The sequence below is a fragment of the Triturus cristatus genome, chromosome 3_1, assembly GCF_964204655.1.
Source record: "Triturus cristatus chromosome 3_1, aTriCri1.1, whole genome shotgun sequence".
NCBI classification, from domain to species: domain Eukaryota; kingdom Metazoa; phylum Chordata; class Amphibia; order Caudata; family Salamandridae; genus Triturus; species Triturus cristatus.
The window spans coordinates 3710383-3729142 of record NC_140583.1 but is presented as its reverse complement, the minus strand read 5'-3'; the positions used below and the strand labels follow the sequence as shown (position 1 = coordinate 3729142).

Sequence of the window (18760 nt, the reverse complement as noted above, 5' to 3'; positions counted from 1 at the left end):
TGTAGCTTGTACTGGTTTTGGTTACAGTTTTAAGTAAGCAGTTTACAACACATTGCAGGTATAGTACATTCAAATGAATGGGCTTTTTAAGTAAAATGCAGTTAATTAATTTTCGGATTACTTTTACTAACACAGGGTTGGATCAGCCCTGGGACATTTCCTGAAACAGGTGAGTAAATGCGTTTTAGTTAGAGGTACGATTTTTAAAGAATATTATTGCATTTCAAAAGTTGACAGAAACTTTTTCACATAGAATCACCAATGTTATCCTATGGGAGGAAATTCACTTAGCAGGTAAGATACTTTAACAATACTTTTCTTACTCAGTACTGGATACCTAGAATTAGCACTGGGACATTTCCTGAAAACAGTTGAGAAAATGTGTTTTGGTTATTCGGCTGATTTTTAAGGGATATTTGTAGTTTTCAAAAGTCGACACTTAGAAAATTTTGGGAGAATTCAATGAGGAAAAAGAGGTTATCGGTTTCCAGGTAGGTAATCGGTCTTTGGAGTTAGGGTCCTGGGGTTAGACTCAGGGGTCTTCCAGGGTCAGTGATGCACTGTTGTTGACCCCCAGTGGCACTAGGGCAGCCGGGTGCAGAGTGTTGAGGCCAAATGTTATCCTATGGGGGTTAGGGGGCTACGGTTGCTGGCTGCTGGCAAGCAGGCAACGGGGTTGTGGGAGCAAAGCTCCTAGGGTTAAGCTCAGGACAAGTTGGGGAGCAAGTAAGCACCAAAGGGGCACCCTCAGCGGCACTAGGGGGGCTTGGTGCAGGGTGCTGTTTTGAGGTAGGGTGCCCTGTTAATTTCAATGGAGATTCTCCGGGACAAAGAAACACTGCAGGCTCGGGGACGAGGATCTTCCAGGAGTGACGACCACTTCGAGGGGTAAGTTGGGATGTAGAGGGATGGTTAGGCACCACTGGGTTGGGCACACAACACCGTGAGGCATCGGGTGCAGGGGTGCCTTGGGTCGCGGTAGGGGTGTCCTCTGGATTGATGCTGCTGGAGTAGTCGGGAGGCTTGAGGCAGGTCAGGGGTCGCCGGATCTCGGGTCAGGATCGCCGGGGGGACCTCTTCGTGGTGTTGTTCCACTCAAGCTCGGGCCGGGCGGGTGCAGAGTGGGCTGGATACGCGGTTTCTGGCTGGCACCAGAAGCTGCAGTTCAAACATGTTCGGTGTTCACGGGAGACACAGCTTGGAAAGTGAATGCAGGCAGGTCCTCCGGAGTTTTTGAGGTTGCTGGCCGCTGCACACGCCGGGGTTTTGGCAGGAGCAGGTTTGAGGGGAGACAGGCCTGTAGGGCTGGGGCCAAGTCAGTGGGCGTCGTCCTCTTGTTAGCGCTGCACGGCTTCTAGTCATTCTTCTTTTCTTGTGGTTGCTGAATCCACTCTCCAGTGGGAAGGGGGCAGGAGCCTATCCCTGGTTGGCTGGGTCCCCCATCCTCAAGATGGCGGGGACACAAAGTTGTGCTTCACCTCGCCTCCCCCACCATAGGGGTGGAGTTGGCAGAGGTGGGCACACCTCTCTTCCTCACTTTGTTTTTCCCGCCTGGTCTCCCGCCCACAGTGGGGGGGTAGAACCAGTGGGGACCAGTTGCTGAAAGCAGCAAATGGTCTGTAGAGGCTCACAAAGGCGGCATGCCTTTGAAGCTTCTCCTTCGTGAACCCCGGCCATCCTGGGGGAGGAGGCTTGGCACCTTGTCCCAGGATGTGCATTGTTTCAGGCTCCCGAGACAAGCAAGCTCTTGACCAAGGGGTCCATAAACATGTCTGGTGGTGGCAGCCACTCAGTCAGGTCACTGGGAGTTGGTCGAGTTTCAGGGGGCATCTCTAAGATGCCCTCTGTCGTGCATTTTACATTAAATCCCACACTGGCATCAGTGTGGGTTTAATGTGCTGAGAAGTTTGATAACAAACTTCTCAGTCTTCAGTGCAGCCATTATGGTGCTGTGGAGTTTGTAATGACAAACTCCCAGCACCATATACTCTTAATGGCAACACTGCACTTACAGGGCCCAGGAATGGACTTGGGCACTGAGGGGTACAGGGCTCATGCACCTGTACCCTCACCACTGGCATAAGGCACCCAGCTAGAGGGGTGACTGGTGTATGCCAGGGCAGTGGTTTGTGGGCCTGGCACACGGGGATGAGTGCCATGTCGACTCTCTGTTTTGTTCTGCACCAAGACACTCAGCCTGCAAGGGCAGTGTGTGAGTGTCAGGGTACAGGGCCTCTAAGGGTGGCACAATGAGTGCTGCAGCCCTTAGGGGCCTTCTCTGGTCACAGTGCCCTGGGTACCTATGGTACCATTTTCCAGGGGCTGACATGTGGCCAGAGATGCCAATTGGGTTTAGGCTTCAATGCAGTTTTAGGGAAGGAACACAGGCCCTGGGTACCTAATTGGCAGGCGCCCAGGGCACACTCAGTCAAAGCACATCAGCAATTCAGCAAAAAGTGGGGGCATACCATGCAAGAAAGAGGGCACTTTCTCACACAGTGCACTTTTAATATCTAAGGCTCTGCTTAGACATACAGGGAACATCACCTCATGGAGAAATGCCCACACATGGGGTATAATGCACCCTGCGCCTTAGGGCTGTTAGGCCTGCTGTAGGAGTGAGTTACCTATACCACATGCAGTGTTTTGCTGGAATGGCACACAGGGGTGTGTGCCATGTTTTCTCTGCACCGAGACACACAGGCTACAATGGCAGTTTGCATGAGCTTTTGACTCTGTAAAGCGATGTATATATTTAGTCTAGGAAAATAATGGGTACGGATTGCACAGATGCTTTGATTTTCTTCCTGTGGCTCATCCCTAAAAGGATGCCCAGATTTTAGCATTTCAAAGAGAAAATAAATGCCTCCAGAGTTGTTAATAAAGGGTATGAGCTGTGCGGACGTTAAGGACACAAGGTACAAGTTTATAATGCGAACAGTTCAAATCTGCAAGGGGGTTCCCGTAGATCCTTTTTTGTGTTACCTGCAATGGTTATCAGTTTACTGTGCACAATTTACATGTTTTCATGAAATGCGTACAGCAGAACAACACATCATAAAAAAGTGCCAGCATTTCATCTGTGTGCTTATAGGAGCCTGTGTGTGTGCCAGACCTCTCTTTCCAGATCAGAATTCCAAATAAATGCCTTATTAACAGGACTTTGTTGAAAGCACTATTGCTTATTGTTAACCGTGGCTTTCATTTCTGCTCCATTCCACTCAAATTCTAATATTAATTATGGGATTTCGCAAGGATCACCTCAGCCTCACATTGTTCAATATGCATATGATGCCCCGCTGGCTGATGCTTCAGCTTTACGTTTTACGCAGACGACACAGAGCTCATCTTGAGACTAGACGCCACTTCTATCCATCTGTGTGACTGTTCCTTCCCACTGGCTGAACATACACGAAACTGAAATTCTATGCCAGGCCCGGCGGCTCAGAATAGGCTTCTCTGCCTCTCTCCACTGCAAACTGAGAACATCCAATGAGTAGAAGGCATCGTCATGGGTCACCCTAGATCTAGTCCTATAAATGCTTGAGACACCATTTTGCCTCCTCTTTCTTCACCTCTATGCAGCCAGTTAAGCGCACCATTCTGTGATTGAGATGCACTGTGTGGTCATTTTGAGTAATTGTAGGTCATTTCAGACATGAGAAAGCACTTTGCTTCCTTTAAAGACATCCTGCCAGCCGTTCAATTGCACAGGTGTGATGCACCCTTACTACCAATAAGTAAATGCCTCTTTTTGTTTGGCCGCCGCCAAGGTTTTCGACTGATGCTGCTGGTTTTTCAACCCCGAGTGCACGGAGGCCGCTAAGCAGACCTCAGAGCCTTCACCTTAAAGTGTATGACGAGCTGGGGAACTTATGTGCATGTCCCTAGTATATGGTACCCTGGTGCCCAGGGCATGTAAATTAGAGGGGTACCCGCAGGCTGTACCACTGGTTGTGCCACCCTGAAGAACCCCTCACGTAAAACATGTCCCCCCAGACTGCCACTGCAGACTGGTAGAGCAATCCTGCACTGCTAGCCTGACTATGCCATGGAAAGCAATGGCAAAACCACTACTTCTCCTGTCCTCTAAGTCACTCCTCTGACAGGCCTAATGAGCCTGAAGGGACGGAGCAACACATGGCACGGGCAGGACATGTATTTTACATGTCCTGACAGTAAACAAGCAAAACTACTGTTTTTACTGTGGAAAGACTTGGTTGCCCAATTGGGGAGTGCAGAATTACACGCGGACCATACAGCTGTGGTCACCCCTGAACAGTGCGACCAAAGTGGGTGCTTTGAGGTATCAAACAACTCTTTACATCTAGCCAGACTTCTATCTCAAGTCAAAGTTAATTTAACTAGTTGCAGTGTGCAGCTTTTACAAAGCTGCTATTTCTTGCCTTTACTCCTGTGCCTTCCCAGACCCACGTGGAGCCTGTTCCATGAGACAGCTTTCCTTCCACCTGGAGAGACGTCCCATCAACTCTCGGGAAGGAGAACAATGAGGGCCAAGGACCAAGACCTGACGCAGAGAGTTACACCAGAGCTCGCTCAGCCGGGTAGTGCTGTCAGAGAGGTGCCGGGACCCAGGGGAGAATTCTCGATCCAGGAAGGATTGGCCTGTGACCGTGACACTAGGCAACTGGTAGTCCAGTGGTGACAGAACGTTGGCCCGACCAGAGAGGATCTCTTAGGGCGTCAAACCTGCAATCAGGACCCCTGTGCTATCTTCGTGGACCGAGGAGTGCATCAGGACCACTCCACAGGAATCTACCGCAATGCGGATGAAGTGTCTGGAACTGCTTGAGGATTGTTTCTTCTATGGACGTACCTGTTTCTAAGGACCTTGCTGGTCCCCCTGGGTATCTCCCTGCCAGAGTTCATCGTCCCAAGTACTTCTACTCCACCACATTTACAGATACTCCAGTTTGTGTCAGATTTGTTGAACCTGCCAAGGCCTGTTCGTGGTTGAGTGAAAATGCTTTGATTTATTATTTCTTTTAAAATCCATATCTCCGGAACCCTCAAGTGGATCGCTTTTGTGCTAGTGATTTCTTCTTCGATTATTTTGGTGCTGTTTAAATGGTTTACACTTGCTCCTCTGTGTACGTCTTGCTGGTCAGTGGCAAAGCAACCCAGGGTTGAGCGGAGGGCGTTCCAGAGGTGAAGTTCCACTCAAGTAGAGCAACTCGAGAAGATTCTGCAAAGCAAGATTGAGTAGTGGACCGCGCCGGTCGCCAGAGAACGATTCAGTCCTCTTTTCATGTCTTTTGCCTGGAAGCGCACGAGCGCATTCAATCAGGTTTACGCCGCAGTCCGAGCTGCATCATCTTTGAGCTCTGGAGACAAGACTGAGACAGCGCAATCCAAGTCTCAACTAGGCAAATTCAAATATATATATTCTTTGGCAATTTGTGCTCCCTATACATGCCCCTTAGGCAGAGTCCTCGGGGGTTGCAAAATTAATGAGGGTCACCCTAGGAGCCTGGGTTAGAAATGGCTCCCTCCACATCTGAACACAACAATGTGAGATCCCTGACTTCGGGCTGCTCCCTCCATTATTCCTTTGTATGCTAATATATATTTTAAATATTCTGAAGCGGTGCAGGCTTGATTAGCCTCCTACATCATCGAGCAATTCTACCCTGTTGGAGAGGTTACAAGGAATAGCAGACTGAGCAGTAAAATAGATTGGTGGACGAACTGGCCAACAGAACGCAACAATCGTGGAATAAAGCATTGGCCTCAGCTTTGCAACAATTCCCAAAACTATTTAAAGAAGATGTGATCTGGACATGGACGATTCCTCATACTTTGTCTCCACCCCCCCAGATGACGAACCAGGACCAAGCAAGCGTAAGCACATAGCAGAGACCCACTCTCATCATTAGAGGCCGCAGGCCCTGCTGCAAAACTGTTGGACTGGGCCCTTCTGCACGGTCATCCTCAGGCATTTTGCCTTCCTCCTACTAATTTTTGCTGAATTTATTTTGGTTATCCTTAGGACTCTAGCATTGGTTAGCAGTGCTAACGTGCGAAACGTGCTGACGCTCTCTACTTAAAACATGGTAACATGGCTTAGCCCCAATTTGTATTTTTTTTTCACTTTATTTTGCATTTACTTCAATACAAAAAGAGCAAATAAGAATATACATACAGCAGTCCATAAACATAGGCTGTCTGGCTTTCCAGAAACAGCGTCTATAGAAGTAGAATAATGTGTTCGACTAAGCACAGGAGAGGGAGAGCAATGGTATTAATAATAACATGTCACATTAGGGACCGTAAACCCGCCCCACAGCAATGACAATTCGCCCCTAACAATCTCATCTCCCCATTCATGGACCAGACCAGTCTCACATTGTGGCGTTTGTACATATGCAAGTGTGACAATAGTTAAAGCAGATGTCTGGACACACTCACCCCACTCCCGCTGGGACAATCCCCTGCTCAAGCTGTGACTCGGTTTCTCGTCTTAGAGTCTCGACATACACCTTGTACGGTCCCCAGATATCTTTGGGGCGTGACGCAATGAGCATCATACTTGCATAGAGCTCACTATTTACATTACAATAGGCAATACTGCGCAGCCATCCCTGGACATTTGGGGCAGTTGTCCGCCCCCAGTGTAGTGCCACCTCCCGCTTAGCTAATAAAAGACACAATAAAGCAAATCTACAGATTTTGAGGGGGAAATTGACCGTGTAACCGAGCAGAGCTACCTCTGGAATTGGGGTCAGTGGGATGTTCAAAATCTGTCTAAGTGTTTGGTGTACTCGCTCCCAGTAGCCTTGACCAATTTGCATATTTCATTTATTTATAAGCCTTTGATAAGAGTGGTACTACGTGTACCCAGGGCCTGTAGATTAAATGCTACTAGTGGGCCTGCTACACTTATTGTGCCATGTAAAGCTCTCTTTAAAAGTAAAGTCTTATTTTAAGTGACAATTCTGAAAATGCCACTTTGAGAAAGTTGCATTTTGTTGTCCTAACCATTTGGTGCCGGCAGCCTGAATCCTGGGTCACACCACTAGGTGCAAATGGTAGTTAGTCTGTGTACTGTTCCCAGACAGTGCGACACAGGAAGTCTAGGTGTTGGTAGGATGGTCTACTTTGACTTAGCAAGGGGGGGAGGTGTCCTCTACCACACTTGCACATCACAAAGGCTCAGTCTGAACACACTCACAAATGGTTTGTCAGCAGTCTTTTGTGTGCCTAGAAATGCTGGGACCAGGGTAGGGAAGAAGGGCATGCCTGACGCCTAGGGGGGGAGGGGGGGAGCCTTTTGAAACTTCTCCTACTTCAAAGTGGGCCCCCGGTATAAATACTGGACCTCAGACTCCAGCTCGTCAATATAATTCTGGACCTGTGGACCTTGCCCGGGAGCTCTGCTATGCTGCCTGCTGCAAGAACGACTGTCACTCTGCTGCCCCAGTGCCCTCCTGCCTTAGTGAGAAGGACTAGACCGGCATCTCAGACGCAGAACCACCAGAGTGACTCCAAGGACTAGTTGGCTGTCATTCTGATCAGAGCCTCAGGGACAGAATAGGCTCCACCAATCTTGAACCCCGCACTTGGACACTGCCAGCTGTGAGTCCTGCCATCTCAAGTGGTGTCACTCCAGTCCTGGACCCTTGGAAGTAGGCCTGAAGGGGCTCTGCCAGCCATTTGTGGACCCAGCAGAACAAACACAGCTTGACACATTGCCTCGCCAAGCTCCATATTGAAACTGGTGTGCAAAGCATCCCAGCACTCAGGACTTGACCTCACAGTCCCGCAAGTCCATCGGAACCACTGCTGCGTGACGCAACTCCATTCAAGGACCTTGCATCTTCTACTGCAGCCCTCGGAACCGCCATTCTACACAAGTAACTCACATTGCCTCAGCTGCACGACACATCCTTGACGCAGGGCTTTGCATCGCTCCGCAACCAGGATGTAAGATACTTTGTTCAGCAGGCCTCACTGGGTCCCTGAAACCAGCCTGCGCTCCATCACGGTTGGCCTGATCCTGTGACTTTGTCCCAGTGTGGCACGACCAGATAACCACCGTTGGAGCTTCATGCTTTTTGTCACTATTTTCACTTAAATCTTAAAAATTGCGCATCTCTGATTCTACTGATTAGGTTTTTGTTGTTTTGATCTTAAATTGGTCATTACATTATACGACACTTTTCTAAATTGGTGTGGGATTTTGCTATTGTTGGGTTTCTCTTTCTTACTGTTTGAAGTGCTGCATAAATCCTTTACACATTGCCTCTAGAGTTAAGCCAGACTTCTCTGTGCCAAGGTACCAGAGGGTTGAGCACGGGTTAATTAGGGGTTTGCTTTTCACTTCACCCCAACACAGAACTGTGGTTGCTACTTGAGTAGGGTTTCACCCCCCTAAAACAGTCCCCCAATTTCTTACACTACTTTAAATCTACAACTCTTTCAGCTATTCCTGTTGTGATTTTCTTGTTGGACACAATCTCAGCATCTAATGCCCACGACATCTCTTGTCCTGGTAATAGCAGGAAATAATACTGTAAATCAAGCAGGAGATGTTGCACATCACAGTACAGGTACTTCAGCGCAGGATCTTTTTATTAAAGATTTGACATCTGTAGTTGTGTTCTTCAATGCATCGGGACACGCGCTTCTCTAAAGCGGTCACTACCTTAGAAACCTTTGCTTGCTTTGAAACTCAGTTCTCACATCTCAATTTAAAAGTAGTCTATGAGCCCCACGCTTGCAGCTTTCGTTTATTTTGTGGTTGTGATTTACTTACACACAGTGCTGCTGAGTTTACCATCACCAGGTGCGGGTAAGTGTTCTGCCTCCGGGCGCTAGTAAGGTTTCTGGCTGTGGGTGCTAGTAAGGGGTCTGTCTCCAGGTGCTGGTAAGGGCCCAGTCTGTGGGTTCATATCTCCATTGTGGGTCTTTTTTACCCACAGCATGTTGGAGTCAAGCTCTTCCACGAATCAGTGTGCAACAGGAACATTTGTCAAGCTATCCTGAAATCAAGAGCGGGTTCTAATCCTAGTACCTGGCTTGTGCAAGATCACGTGTATTGTGGCAAAGACCATTGCAGTAGGTCCATCTTATTGTCTGCTTTTAATTGCTTGCTGCTTCCAAAAACTCTTACATTGTCTGTCTTTCTCACACATGGACACATCCTTGCATGTCTGTATGTGAAGGGCTCAGATATCACATGGAACTAAACAGTCTGTGGCCACAGCTGTGTGTTCAGATATGCAAACTTGTAGAGCAGTTACCCTGTTACATATTGGCTTTGGAACACTTAATGTTATGTGTGGCGGCCTCTTTTGTTTGCGAGACCAGAATTTACCTTAATCTGGAATTTGATGTATTCACACAATTTCCAAAAGAAGGGTTTCGGCATTCTGCTGCGTCTTTGCATGTCTCTTCTGGTGTTCGAGCAGGTGGTCCTTTCGTTTGAAGCGCTTTCCACACTCATTACACTCATACGGTCTCTCGCTTGAATGCATCTTCTGGTGCCTATGAAGCACTTCTTTTTGATTAAAGCTTTTCCCGCATATGGTGCAGTGATAGGGCTTTTCCCCAGTGTGAATTCTTTCATGCCTGATAAGATTTGGCATCAGAGTAAAGCTTTTACCACACTCAGTACACATATATCTTCCTTTTCCTTTGAGTGGTCGCTGAAGCCCAATCTGGCTGTTTCTCTTTAGTCTTTTCTCACGTTCAGGTCCTGAGCGTGGCATGAAGCTTTTTAAAGGGTTTAATGGGATGAGGTTGACATTTTCTCGTGTACTCTCATGTGTACAGTACGTTTCTAAGCTGTGTACACTTGGTGCCATTTGAGGTTTATTGGTACGTGCCAGCTGTTCACACACACTTTGCCACTGTGGAATTTTTTGTCCTCTGACTTCCTGATCACCTCCTGGCCACATCTGGCTCATAGAAATGCTTCCCTCATAAGCTCTTTGGACAACATTGGCTTTAAGCTTTTTTGTTGCTGACTTGCACAATGTGGATTTTGCTTTAGAGTTCAAAGAATTACCCATGTTTTTCTTCCGGTGCATGCCTTGATTACCTGTTGCAATAGAAGTAAATGAATATAATCAGCAAACACATGGGACAGTACAGAATAACATGTTCACATGTGATCAAGGTGTAGTGTCATGGGGAAGAGCAGGCAACATCATTCAGTAGGACATACACTGGGAGTGGCGTGGAAATCCTGCACTTCGACCGGTTTGGCTGAATTCATTGTAGCTCGTGGTCTCCCTTCCTCCAGACTCCTGGGACAGCATGGTGAGACCCCAACACATATCCTACACACCAATACATAAATGTTTGTAATCCTGGTCCAAGTGCACTAGAAACTGTGCCCTCTCTTGACCCCATTTCTCGCACATCACGCCTCGCCCAGACTAAAGAGGGTCCCGGGATCCACCTTTACTAGCTCACAGGGCATGTAGGACAAACACCACACTAGTCCGCTTCAGACTGCACCAACCTGCCTCACAAAGTAATGAAAACAGACACACAAATAAAATGCAAAGCTGCATCTGTAACCAACATGTAGTACTTTCATATCCCTAATCTGGGTCTGAAATGGACGAGCATGCATCAGAGGAGCACATGCTGTTGCTTGCGACTATTTGTGTTACTAGGACTTTGCCTGTGTCTGACTCGGTCTCAGGTTCAATGTGAATAAACCTGATCTCTGGCAATATTCAGCACAGTTGTTGCCTTCTGAGTTTCATGCGACTGAAAACACACTCCTCATGAGATGAAAGTCCAGAAAGAATGAGTACCAACTCTATGAGCAAACCTGGGCATGCACGCTGTCTCTTCTTCAACTTCGTCTCTCTTTCTCACCAGGGTTGGAGGGAGAATTGCAACGGACTCTTAGGGCAGCCCACTGCTTCACCCTGAATTCCATATTCTAAGCTGCTTCCAACTCGAGAACCTTCATAGAACGTCTCCTACATTCCTTGTGGAGTGAAAGGACTAATTACAGCAAGCTTGGAGTCTCACGCCCACACCCACATTCATACCCAAACTGAAGGTCAGCGTGCCACACAGCACAACAGCAGAAGAGCAGGATGAGCTCTCTGTATCTTGTGTTGCAGCCTGCCAAGACAGATTCAGCATTAGCGAGGCACAGGGGTAAGGGTGAGATTTGAATCACATTTTACCAATCATATCAAGATCTCTGCTATCCTTGTCCAATGGTGTAGAAAATGTCACGGGGGCTTGCTCAAGCTTGGGGCTGCATCTATAGTGAAGAATAGGTGATTTGGAGTTGTAGTCAAGATGCCTTTTGACCACTAGCGGGACATGTGCCTTCTTAGACATTTTCAAGGCCCCCTTCAACACATCAGACTTTAGGTGCACCTCAGATGGATCTAAAGATGTTAGGGCATCAGGTGCACCTCAGATCTATCTAAAAACGTTAGGGCATCAGGTGCACCTCAGATCTATCTGAAGATGTTAGGGCACCAGGTGCACCTCAGATCTATCTAAAGATGTTAGGGCATCAGGTGCACCTCAGATCTATCTGAAGATATTAGGGCACCAGGTGCACCTCAGATCTATCTGTAGATGTTAGGGCACCAGGTGCACCTCAGATCTATCTGAAGATGTTAGGGCATCAGGTGCACCTCAGATCTATCTGAAGATGTTAGGGCACAAGGTGCACCTCAGATGGATCTAAAGATGTTAGGGCATCAGGTGCACCTCAGATCTATCTGAAGATGTCAGGGCATCAGGTGCACCTCAGATCTATCTAAAGATGTTAGGGCATCAGGTGCACCACAGATCTATCTAAAGATGTTAGGGCATCAGGTGCACCTCAGATCTATCTAAAGATGTTAGGGCACCAGGTGCACCTCAGATCTATCTGAAGATGTTAGGGCATCAGGTGCACCTCAGATCTTTCTGAAGATGTTAGGGCATCAGGTGCACCTCAGATCTATCTATAGATGTTAGGGCATCAGGTGCACCTCAGATGGATCTAAAGATTTTAGGGCATCAGGTGCACCTCAGATCTATCTGAAGATGTTAGGGCACCAGGTGCACCTCAGATGGATCTAAAGATGTTAGGGCATCAGGTGCACCTCAGATCTATCTGAAGATGTTAGGGTATCAGGTGCACCTCAGATCTATCTGAAGATGTTAGGGCATCAGGTGCACCTCAGATCTATCTATAGATGTTAGGGCATCAGGTGCACCTCAGATGGATCTAAAGATGTTAGGGCATCAGGTGCACCTCAGATGGATCTAAAGATGTTAGGGCATCAGGTGCACCTCCGATCTATCTGAAGATGTTAGGGCATCAGGTGCACCTCCGATCTATCTGAAGATGTTAGGGCACCAGGTGCACCTCAGATCTATCTGAAGATGTTAGGGCACCAGGTGCACCTCAGATCTATCTAAAGATGTTAGGGCATCAGGTGCACCTCCGATCTGAAGATGTTAGGGCACCAGGTGCACCTCAGATCTATCTGAAGATGTTAGGGCACCAGGTGCACCTCAGATCTATCTAAAGATGTTAGGGCACCAGGTGCACCTCAGATCTATCTGAAGATATTAGGGCACCAGGTGCACCTCAGATCTATCTGTAGATGTTAGGGCACCAGGTGCACCTCAGATCTATCTGAAGATGTTAGGGCATCAGTTGCACCTCAGATCTATCTGAAGATGTTAGGGCATCAGGTGCACCTCAGATGGATCTAAAGATGCTAGGGCATCAGGTGCACCTCAGATGGATCTAAAGATGTTAGGGCATCAGGTGCACCTCCGATCTATCTAAAGATGTTAGGGCATCAGGTGCACATCCGATCTATCTGAAGATGTTAGGGCACCAGGTGCACCTCAGATCTATCTGAAGATGTTAGGGCATCAGGTGCACCTCAGATCTATCTGAAGATGTTAGGGCATCAGGTGCACCTCAGATCTATCTGAAGATGTTAGGGCACCAGGTGCACCTCAGATGGATCTGAAGATGTTAGGGCATCAGGTGCACCTCAGATCTATCTGAAGATGTCAGGGCATCAGGTGCACCTCAGATCTATCTAAAGATGTTAGGGCATCAGGTGCACCACAGATCTATCTAAAGATGTTAGGGCATCAGGTGCACCTCAGATCTATCTGAAGATGTTAGGGCACCAGGTACACCTCAGATCTATCTGAAGATGTTAGGGCATCGGGTGCACCTCAGATCTATCTGAAGATGTTAGGGCATCAGGTGCACCTCAGATCTATCTGAAGATGTTAGGACATCAGGTGCACCTCAGATCGATCTAAAGATGATAGGGCACGCAGAAATTCAAACAAGCCTGTGTCTGTTGGGACAGGGCAAACTCCTGTAAGCGCTTCCAGGGCATCATCTTGTGCATGATCTCATCGAACAAAGCTGCTTTGGAAACCTTATGCATATCTTCTGCTTCCCGCTCATCGTAAATAGGGGCCAACAAGCAGGTGCAGGTGGGACAAGAACTGCAGCAGCATTTGTTTTAATAAAGGTCAAGACCATGGTCAGATTTGCATCATAGACATGTTAATCACTGCCGGAGCAAATGCTACTAGCTTTGGTGAAAATCTCTTGTCAGTCAAGGTATGAGTCTATATCTCATCTCTGGTCACCTACACACAGCTCACTGAGATGATGTCTCTGGCCACCTGCAAACTGACATGGGGTGTCTCTAGCCACTTACACACTGATCCCGGAGATGGAGTATGTGGTTCCCTACACACTGCTCACTGAGACGGGGTCTCTGGTCACCTACACACGCCTCACTAAGATGGGTCTCTACTCAATGAGATGGGGTTCCTGGTCACCTAAACACTGTTTACTGAGACGGGGGTCTCGGGCAACCTACACACTGCTCACTGACATGGGGTCTCTCTGGTCACATACACACTGCTCACTGAAATGGGGGTCTTTGGTCACCTACACACTGTTCACTGACATGGCATCTCTGGCTCACGGACATGGGGGCTCTAGCCACCTACACACTGCTCACTGACATGGGGTCCCAGGCCACCTACACACTGCATACTGAGAGGGGGGTTTGGGCCACACACTGCTCCCTGAGATGGGTCTCTGGACACCTACACACTGCTCACTGAAATGGGATAATTCTGGTCAACTACACGCTGCTCAATGAGCTGGGATCTCTCTTGTCACCTACACACTGGTCACTGAGATGAGATCGCTCTGGCCACCTACACACTGCTCACTGAGATGGGGGGGAATCTGGTCACCTGCATGATGCTCACTGAGATGGGGTTTCTGATAACCTACAAACTGCTCAGCGTAGGTTTGTAGACATAGCTCAGACCTGCCATTGCAGCCTGGGCGCACACTTACACGCTGGTTTGGTTTACCTACATGTCCAACCTGCTATTGTAGGCCAGTGTGCGCACTTACTAGGACTGTGCATTTAAACATATGTCCGCCCTGCCACAGCGGGTCTGTGAGAGCGCCCATGCGTGTGTACTCCAGCTTGTCTGTAACAAACACAGTCTACCCGAAGGGGGCCTTTCACCTCCACTCGAATGGACGGTGACAGGCTGGGCAGGCACCTATGGGTGTTCGCTGCCCAGGTAGCGTGGAAGACCCACGAGGGTTCCCCTACCGAGGAGGCTTGCTCTTCCCTTAAGTTGGCATGTGGAAGGGACATTTCAAGCTGCAATAATTGATTGCACTGGCGTAGCCTCTTGATGCTTCCCATCATTGAATCTGCAAGGCCAATCATGTTCCAATGGTAATGGTGGGCGGCCAATCACATTCCAATAATAACGGAGGGCGGCCAATCACGTTCCAATGGTAACGGAGGGCGGCCAATCGCGTTCCAATGGTAACGTAAGGCTTGGCATAGCTTGCGTGGAAATGCCTCTTTTGAAAAGTGACATTTCTACGTATCAAACTCTTTGCGTGCCATGGTGTTTGGCACCGGTCAACACTGAGGCCAAGCAAGCGGATCTGGGCATTCCCCAGCGACAGCCATTAACCATTAGGCATGCAATTGAGACAGTCTACCTCTGCCATTTGCGAGTCTGGCAGAATATATGCAGGGCAGAGATTGTGGGACCTGGCCTCTGGGGCCAGATCATGGCCCCCATAAAGATAGAGATCTACATTCCATGGCCTTATGGCAGGCAGGACGTAAATTTAGAGGACCCATCTGAGGTTCAAAGGAACACCCTTTGAACTTTTCCCCAACTTCAAAAGCCCAATGGGGTATAACTACCCAGTGCCACCCTACCAAGGGGAGAGATTCGCTTGTGGGGACGCAGGACCGGAGAAAATGGTCTGCTTGGTGCACACTGCCAGAAAACTCTGTTGTGCACATGGATGATAACTTCCGGTGGAAAGGACCACCTGCCTTCCTTAATAGTGTCTGGGCTGGCCCGACGACTTGCTGACGTGTGGCACCCTGAAGTGGGCTCCCAAGGGCCAGTTGACTGGTCTCCTGTTCTCTCGGAGGTCTCAGGGATATCATAGATCAACTAAGAAGGGCCCACAGCATCTACCGGTGACATCTAGAGTGTGGTGACCTCTAAGTGCTCACATCACTTGCTGAAAGCTGGACAGCCAGTGTGAGCTTGGAACTACAGAATCGTGACTGGAGTGCCTAATGCTGAGCTCAAGAAGTAGAACACATCTGCGGCAAAGTGGTTTCTGTACTGCAAGGACCTCGGCACATGCAAGTGTCTTGGTGGTGAGCAGATTTACCAGTTGCAGGATCCATAGTGGCCAGCTTTGTTGACTGGGCTGCATTTCTTTTGTGCGCCACGTCGACTGCATGCTCATGGGATGTGGTGTCCAATTCACAGGTTGTGACCATCGGAGGTGGGGATGCATCAATAGCAATCTCATTCTACCTCATGAGGCTTTGCGGAACTTGCGCCTGTGTGTGTGACCGGAATAGTCTGGTGCAACCGACATCAAGGTGTGCTGGACAAAGTGCTTCATTTCCAGGGAGGTACGAACTTGCAACTCTACGTCGTGTAATCTGAAGTGTCTGGTGCGACTCATGTTGTTGAGCATCAGACCCTGTGCCCAGATTGCTGGGGCACAACCTAAATCAACATGTAACCGACTGGGTGCCTCCTGAAGCCGAGAGGGTCCTCTGCGTGTTGTTACTCATTCCCTGCTAGCTCTCTCACTGGCCCCATCACGGTGTGCCAACAGCCCCCTTACCATCTGGCCCTTCTGAAGGCTTTGTGGCGCCAAGTAGGAGTGAGAGGAACTGACAAGGCCGGAGGCACACTTCCGACGAGGCTCGGGAGCAGGTCAGCAAACTGCGTGGCTTCGCAGACCTGGGCAGGTACCAAAAGACCCTGGTGGACCCCCGTTTGTAAAAAACGGTTGCTCTCGGCCCATTTCTGCTTCGCAACTTGTTGGTGAACTTCCTGAGTGGCGCCAAATTTACCTTTGTTTACATCTACCTCTTGTTCATGCTTACTGTCTATCCTAAGCTGCCTTTACATGGACCCAGACAAGGTGTGACCTCAGCCATGAGTGGGCTAGTGTCCGGAGGGAGGGACTGGTGTACTTCCATCCAGAGTATCTGGGAGAGCGGGGGTGAAGTGGATGGTGGCGGGAGGCTTGGAGCCACTGGGTCGACGGACTGTTATTGACCTGTTTGGTATCAGTGGCACCGCATTAGGGTGTCGGGTGTGTGAGAAAGTGCACATACAGACCAGACTGGTATCTGTAGCATTGCGTAGCGGTGCAAAGTGAGCGTGAGTGACCATCTGTGGACCGCCTGTGCTTCAACAAACTGATTGGTGGTGTTGGTTTATACATTGTTCTCGAGCCAAAAGTACTTTCCCTCTCAACAGTGGGGTTACATACGTGGCCTGCTCCTGTGGTGCAGCTAAAAGTGTTATAATTCTGTGTATGTACTTATTACTGGTATTGTTGCATGACAGGGTGCACCCTATAGCAGTGTGAAATTGCATTATTAGGATTGTGAGGATGGGCCAACTGGGTTGGCAACGTGTCGCACCGCATAAGGCTGCTTTGTGGGGATTAAAATGGGACTTTTTCCCATGTGTGCATATTATCGAGATCTGATCCACACAAACTGGGCCTAGCACTGTTAGTAATATGGCAAAGTGTGATTTATACCCCAGTTTCCATGATGAACAGCATTGAAGCGAGTCGAAAGACAGTGGCGGGGGGCTCCGTCTAAGGAAACCAGGGAGGCCTACCTAGCGGAGAGGCGTATTTATCACGGGCTAATCAGGAAGTCCAAAGCAGCATATTACACCATTAGAGTTAGCGAAGCTAGTAACTCGACGAGGGAGCTCTTCTTGCTCTATAAAACCCTCTCAAGTGGTAAACCAGCCATGGCTCCAGATGACTGCTCAGTGGAATCTTGTGATAGGATTGCGGACTTCTTTTCCGAAAAGATAGCAAAAAGCTACTCGGCATTTCCCAGTCTTCCCATTGCTGGAACCGAATTTGCGGAAAGCCCGAGGGAATGGAGGGACAGACATATACTGACCAACTTTGTCACCCCGCCCTCGGAGGACCTACTAAAAATCTGTACTTCCGTCAAATCGGGTTCCCCGCGGGATCCCACCACGCCGAAACGACTAGTGGATAGCTTACCGGTGCTAGAACCATATATAAGACATCTATTGGATGTGTCTTTTAGCACCAAGACCGTGCCCAAAGCCTGGAAACAGGCGGTGGTTCTACCTCTCAGGAAGAAATCTAACATCAGCTTTGAGAAACTAGAGAACCTCCGGCCGATCTCCCTTCTGCCCTATCTGGCCAAAGTGGCGGAAAAAACGGTAAACATGCAACTGATGGATTTCGTGGATGAGGCTGCCCTACTGCACGTTACCCAGTTTGGATTCCGTCCCCGCCACTCAACGGAATCAGCGCTTCTGATGGCTGTGGAGACCTTACGCCAGGGGGTGGATGAGGGTCATACTATGGCCCTCATCCTATTGGACCTAAGTGCAGCATTCGACACCGTAGCTCATACCACCCTGCTACGGTGTCTGAATAGTGGCGGAATATCTGGAGCTGCCCTCGCATGGATCCAGTCCTTCCTGACGGGGAGAAGCTTTCAGGTCCGCCAGGGCGATTGTTATTCCAGGGATATTGGATTGGATCAGGGCGTACCCCAGGGATCGTCCCTGAGCCCCACCCTTTTTAATCTTTATGTTTCCCCAGTGGCCCCTATTGCTGTGGGCCATGGTCTGCACATCGTGTCCTACGCCGACGACACGCAGCTTGTTATCTCCCTCTCGCGAGCACCCGGTCTTGCGGCGGACAGTTTCAGAGCCTGTGTTGGACAGGCCACATGAAGGGCTTGCTCCCTCCCCGCATGACAGGGCCCAAACCCCGGCCCTCCAGGTGTGACCCACAGAAACAACCCGCACCCCGTCTCCAGACGGAACTCCTGCCCCCGGACATCTATGTATCATGGGGCCGAACCACTACCGGCTCCCCCCGGCCGGACCAGCCGCCATCTTGGACACTGCACCACGAGGCCGCGTGGCCTCAGCTCGACCCTAACCCTGGGCCTGGCCAGGCCCCGCCATCCCGGCACCACCATACACCCAGGAGGTGAACGGACCACTTGGCAGGTCGATGGGAGAAAGAAGTGTCGATGGCTCTCCCCCGCCAGGTGCCGATCGCCCTCCCGCTCCCCCGGGCGCTGGCTCCACCCCCCTGCTGGGTGTCTGGACTCCCTCATCCCGGACCTCCCGACCTCCAAGTGCGAGGGTCCGGACATCAAAGGGCGCCAGACCT

At 49.4% G+C, this 18760-nt stretch overlaps 1 protein-coding gene across 7 annotated transcripts in view; it reads right to left on the bottom strand.

Annotated features, from left to right (window-relative positions):
• LOC146859568 (zinc finger protein 10-like) overlaps positions 1-18760 on the bottom strand; it is a 486604-nt gene that overhangs the window by 34099 nt on the left and 433745 nt on the right. For 6 of the 7 annotated variants that reach the window (XM_085646495.1, XM_085646498.1, XM_085646497.1 and 3 more), the window contains one exon: positions 10-10063. In XM_085646495.1, the coding sequence (XP_085502621.1) occupies positions 9360-10063 (704 nt within the window). In that variant the 3' untranslated portion in view covers positions 10-9359. Of the gene's footprint in view, positions 1-9; positions 10064-18760 lie in introns of those variants that run through there. The other variant, XR_014979310.1, reaches the window with a different exon arrangement.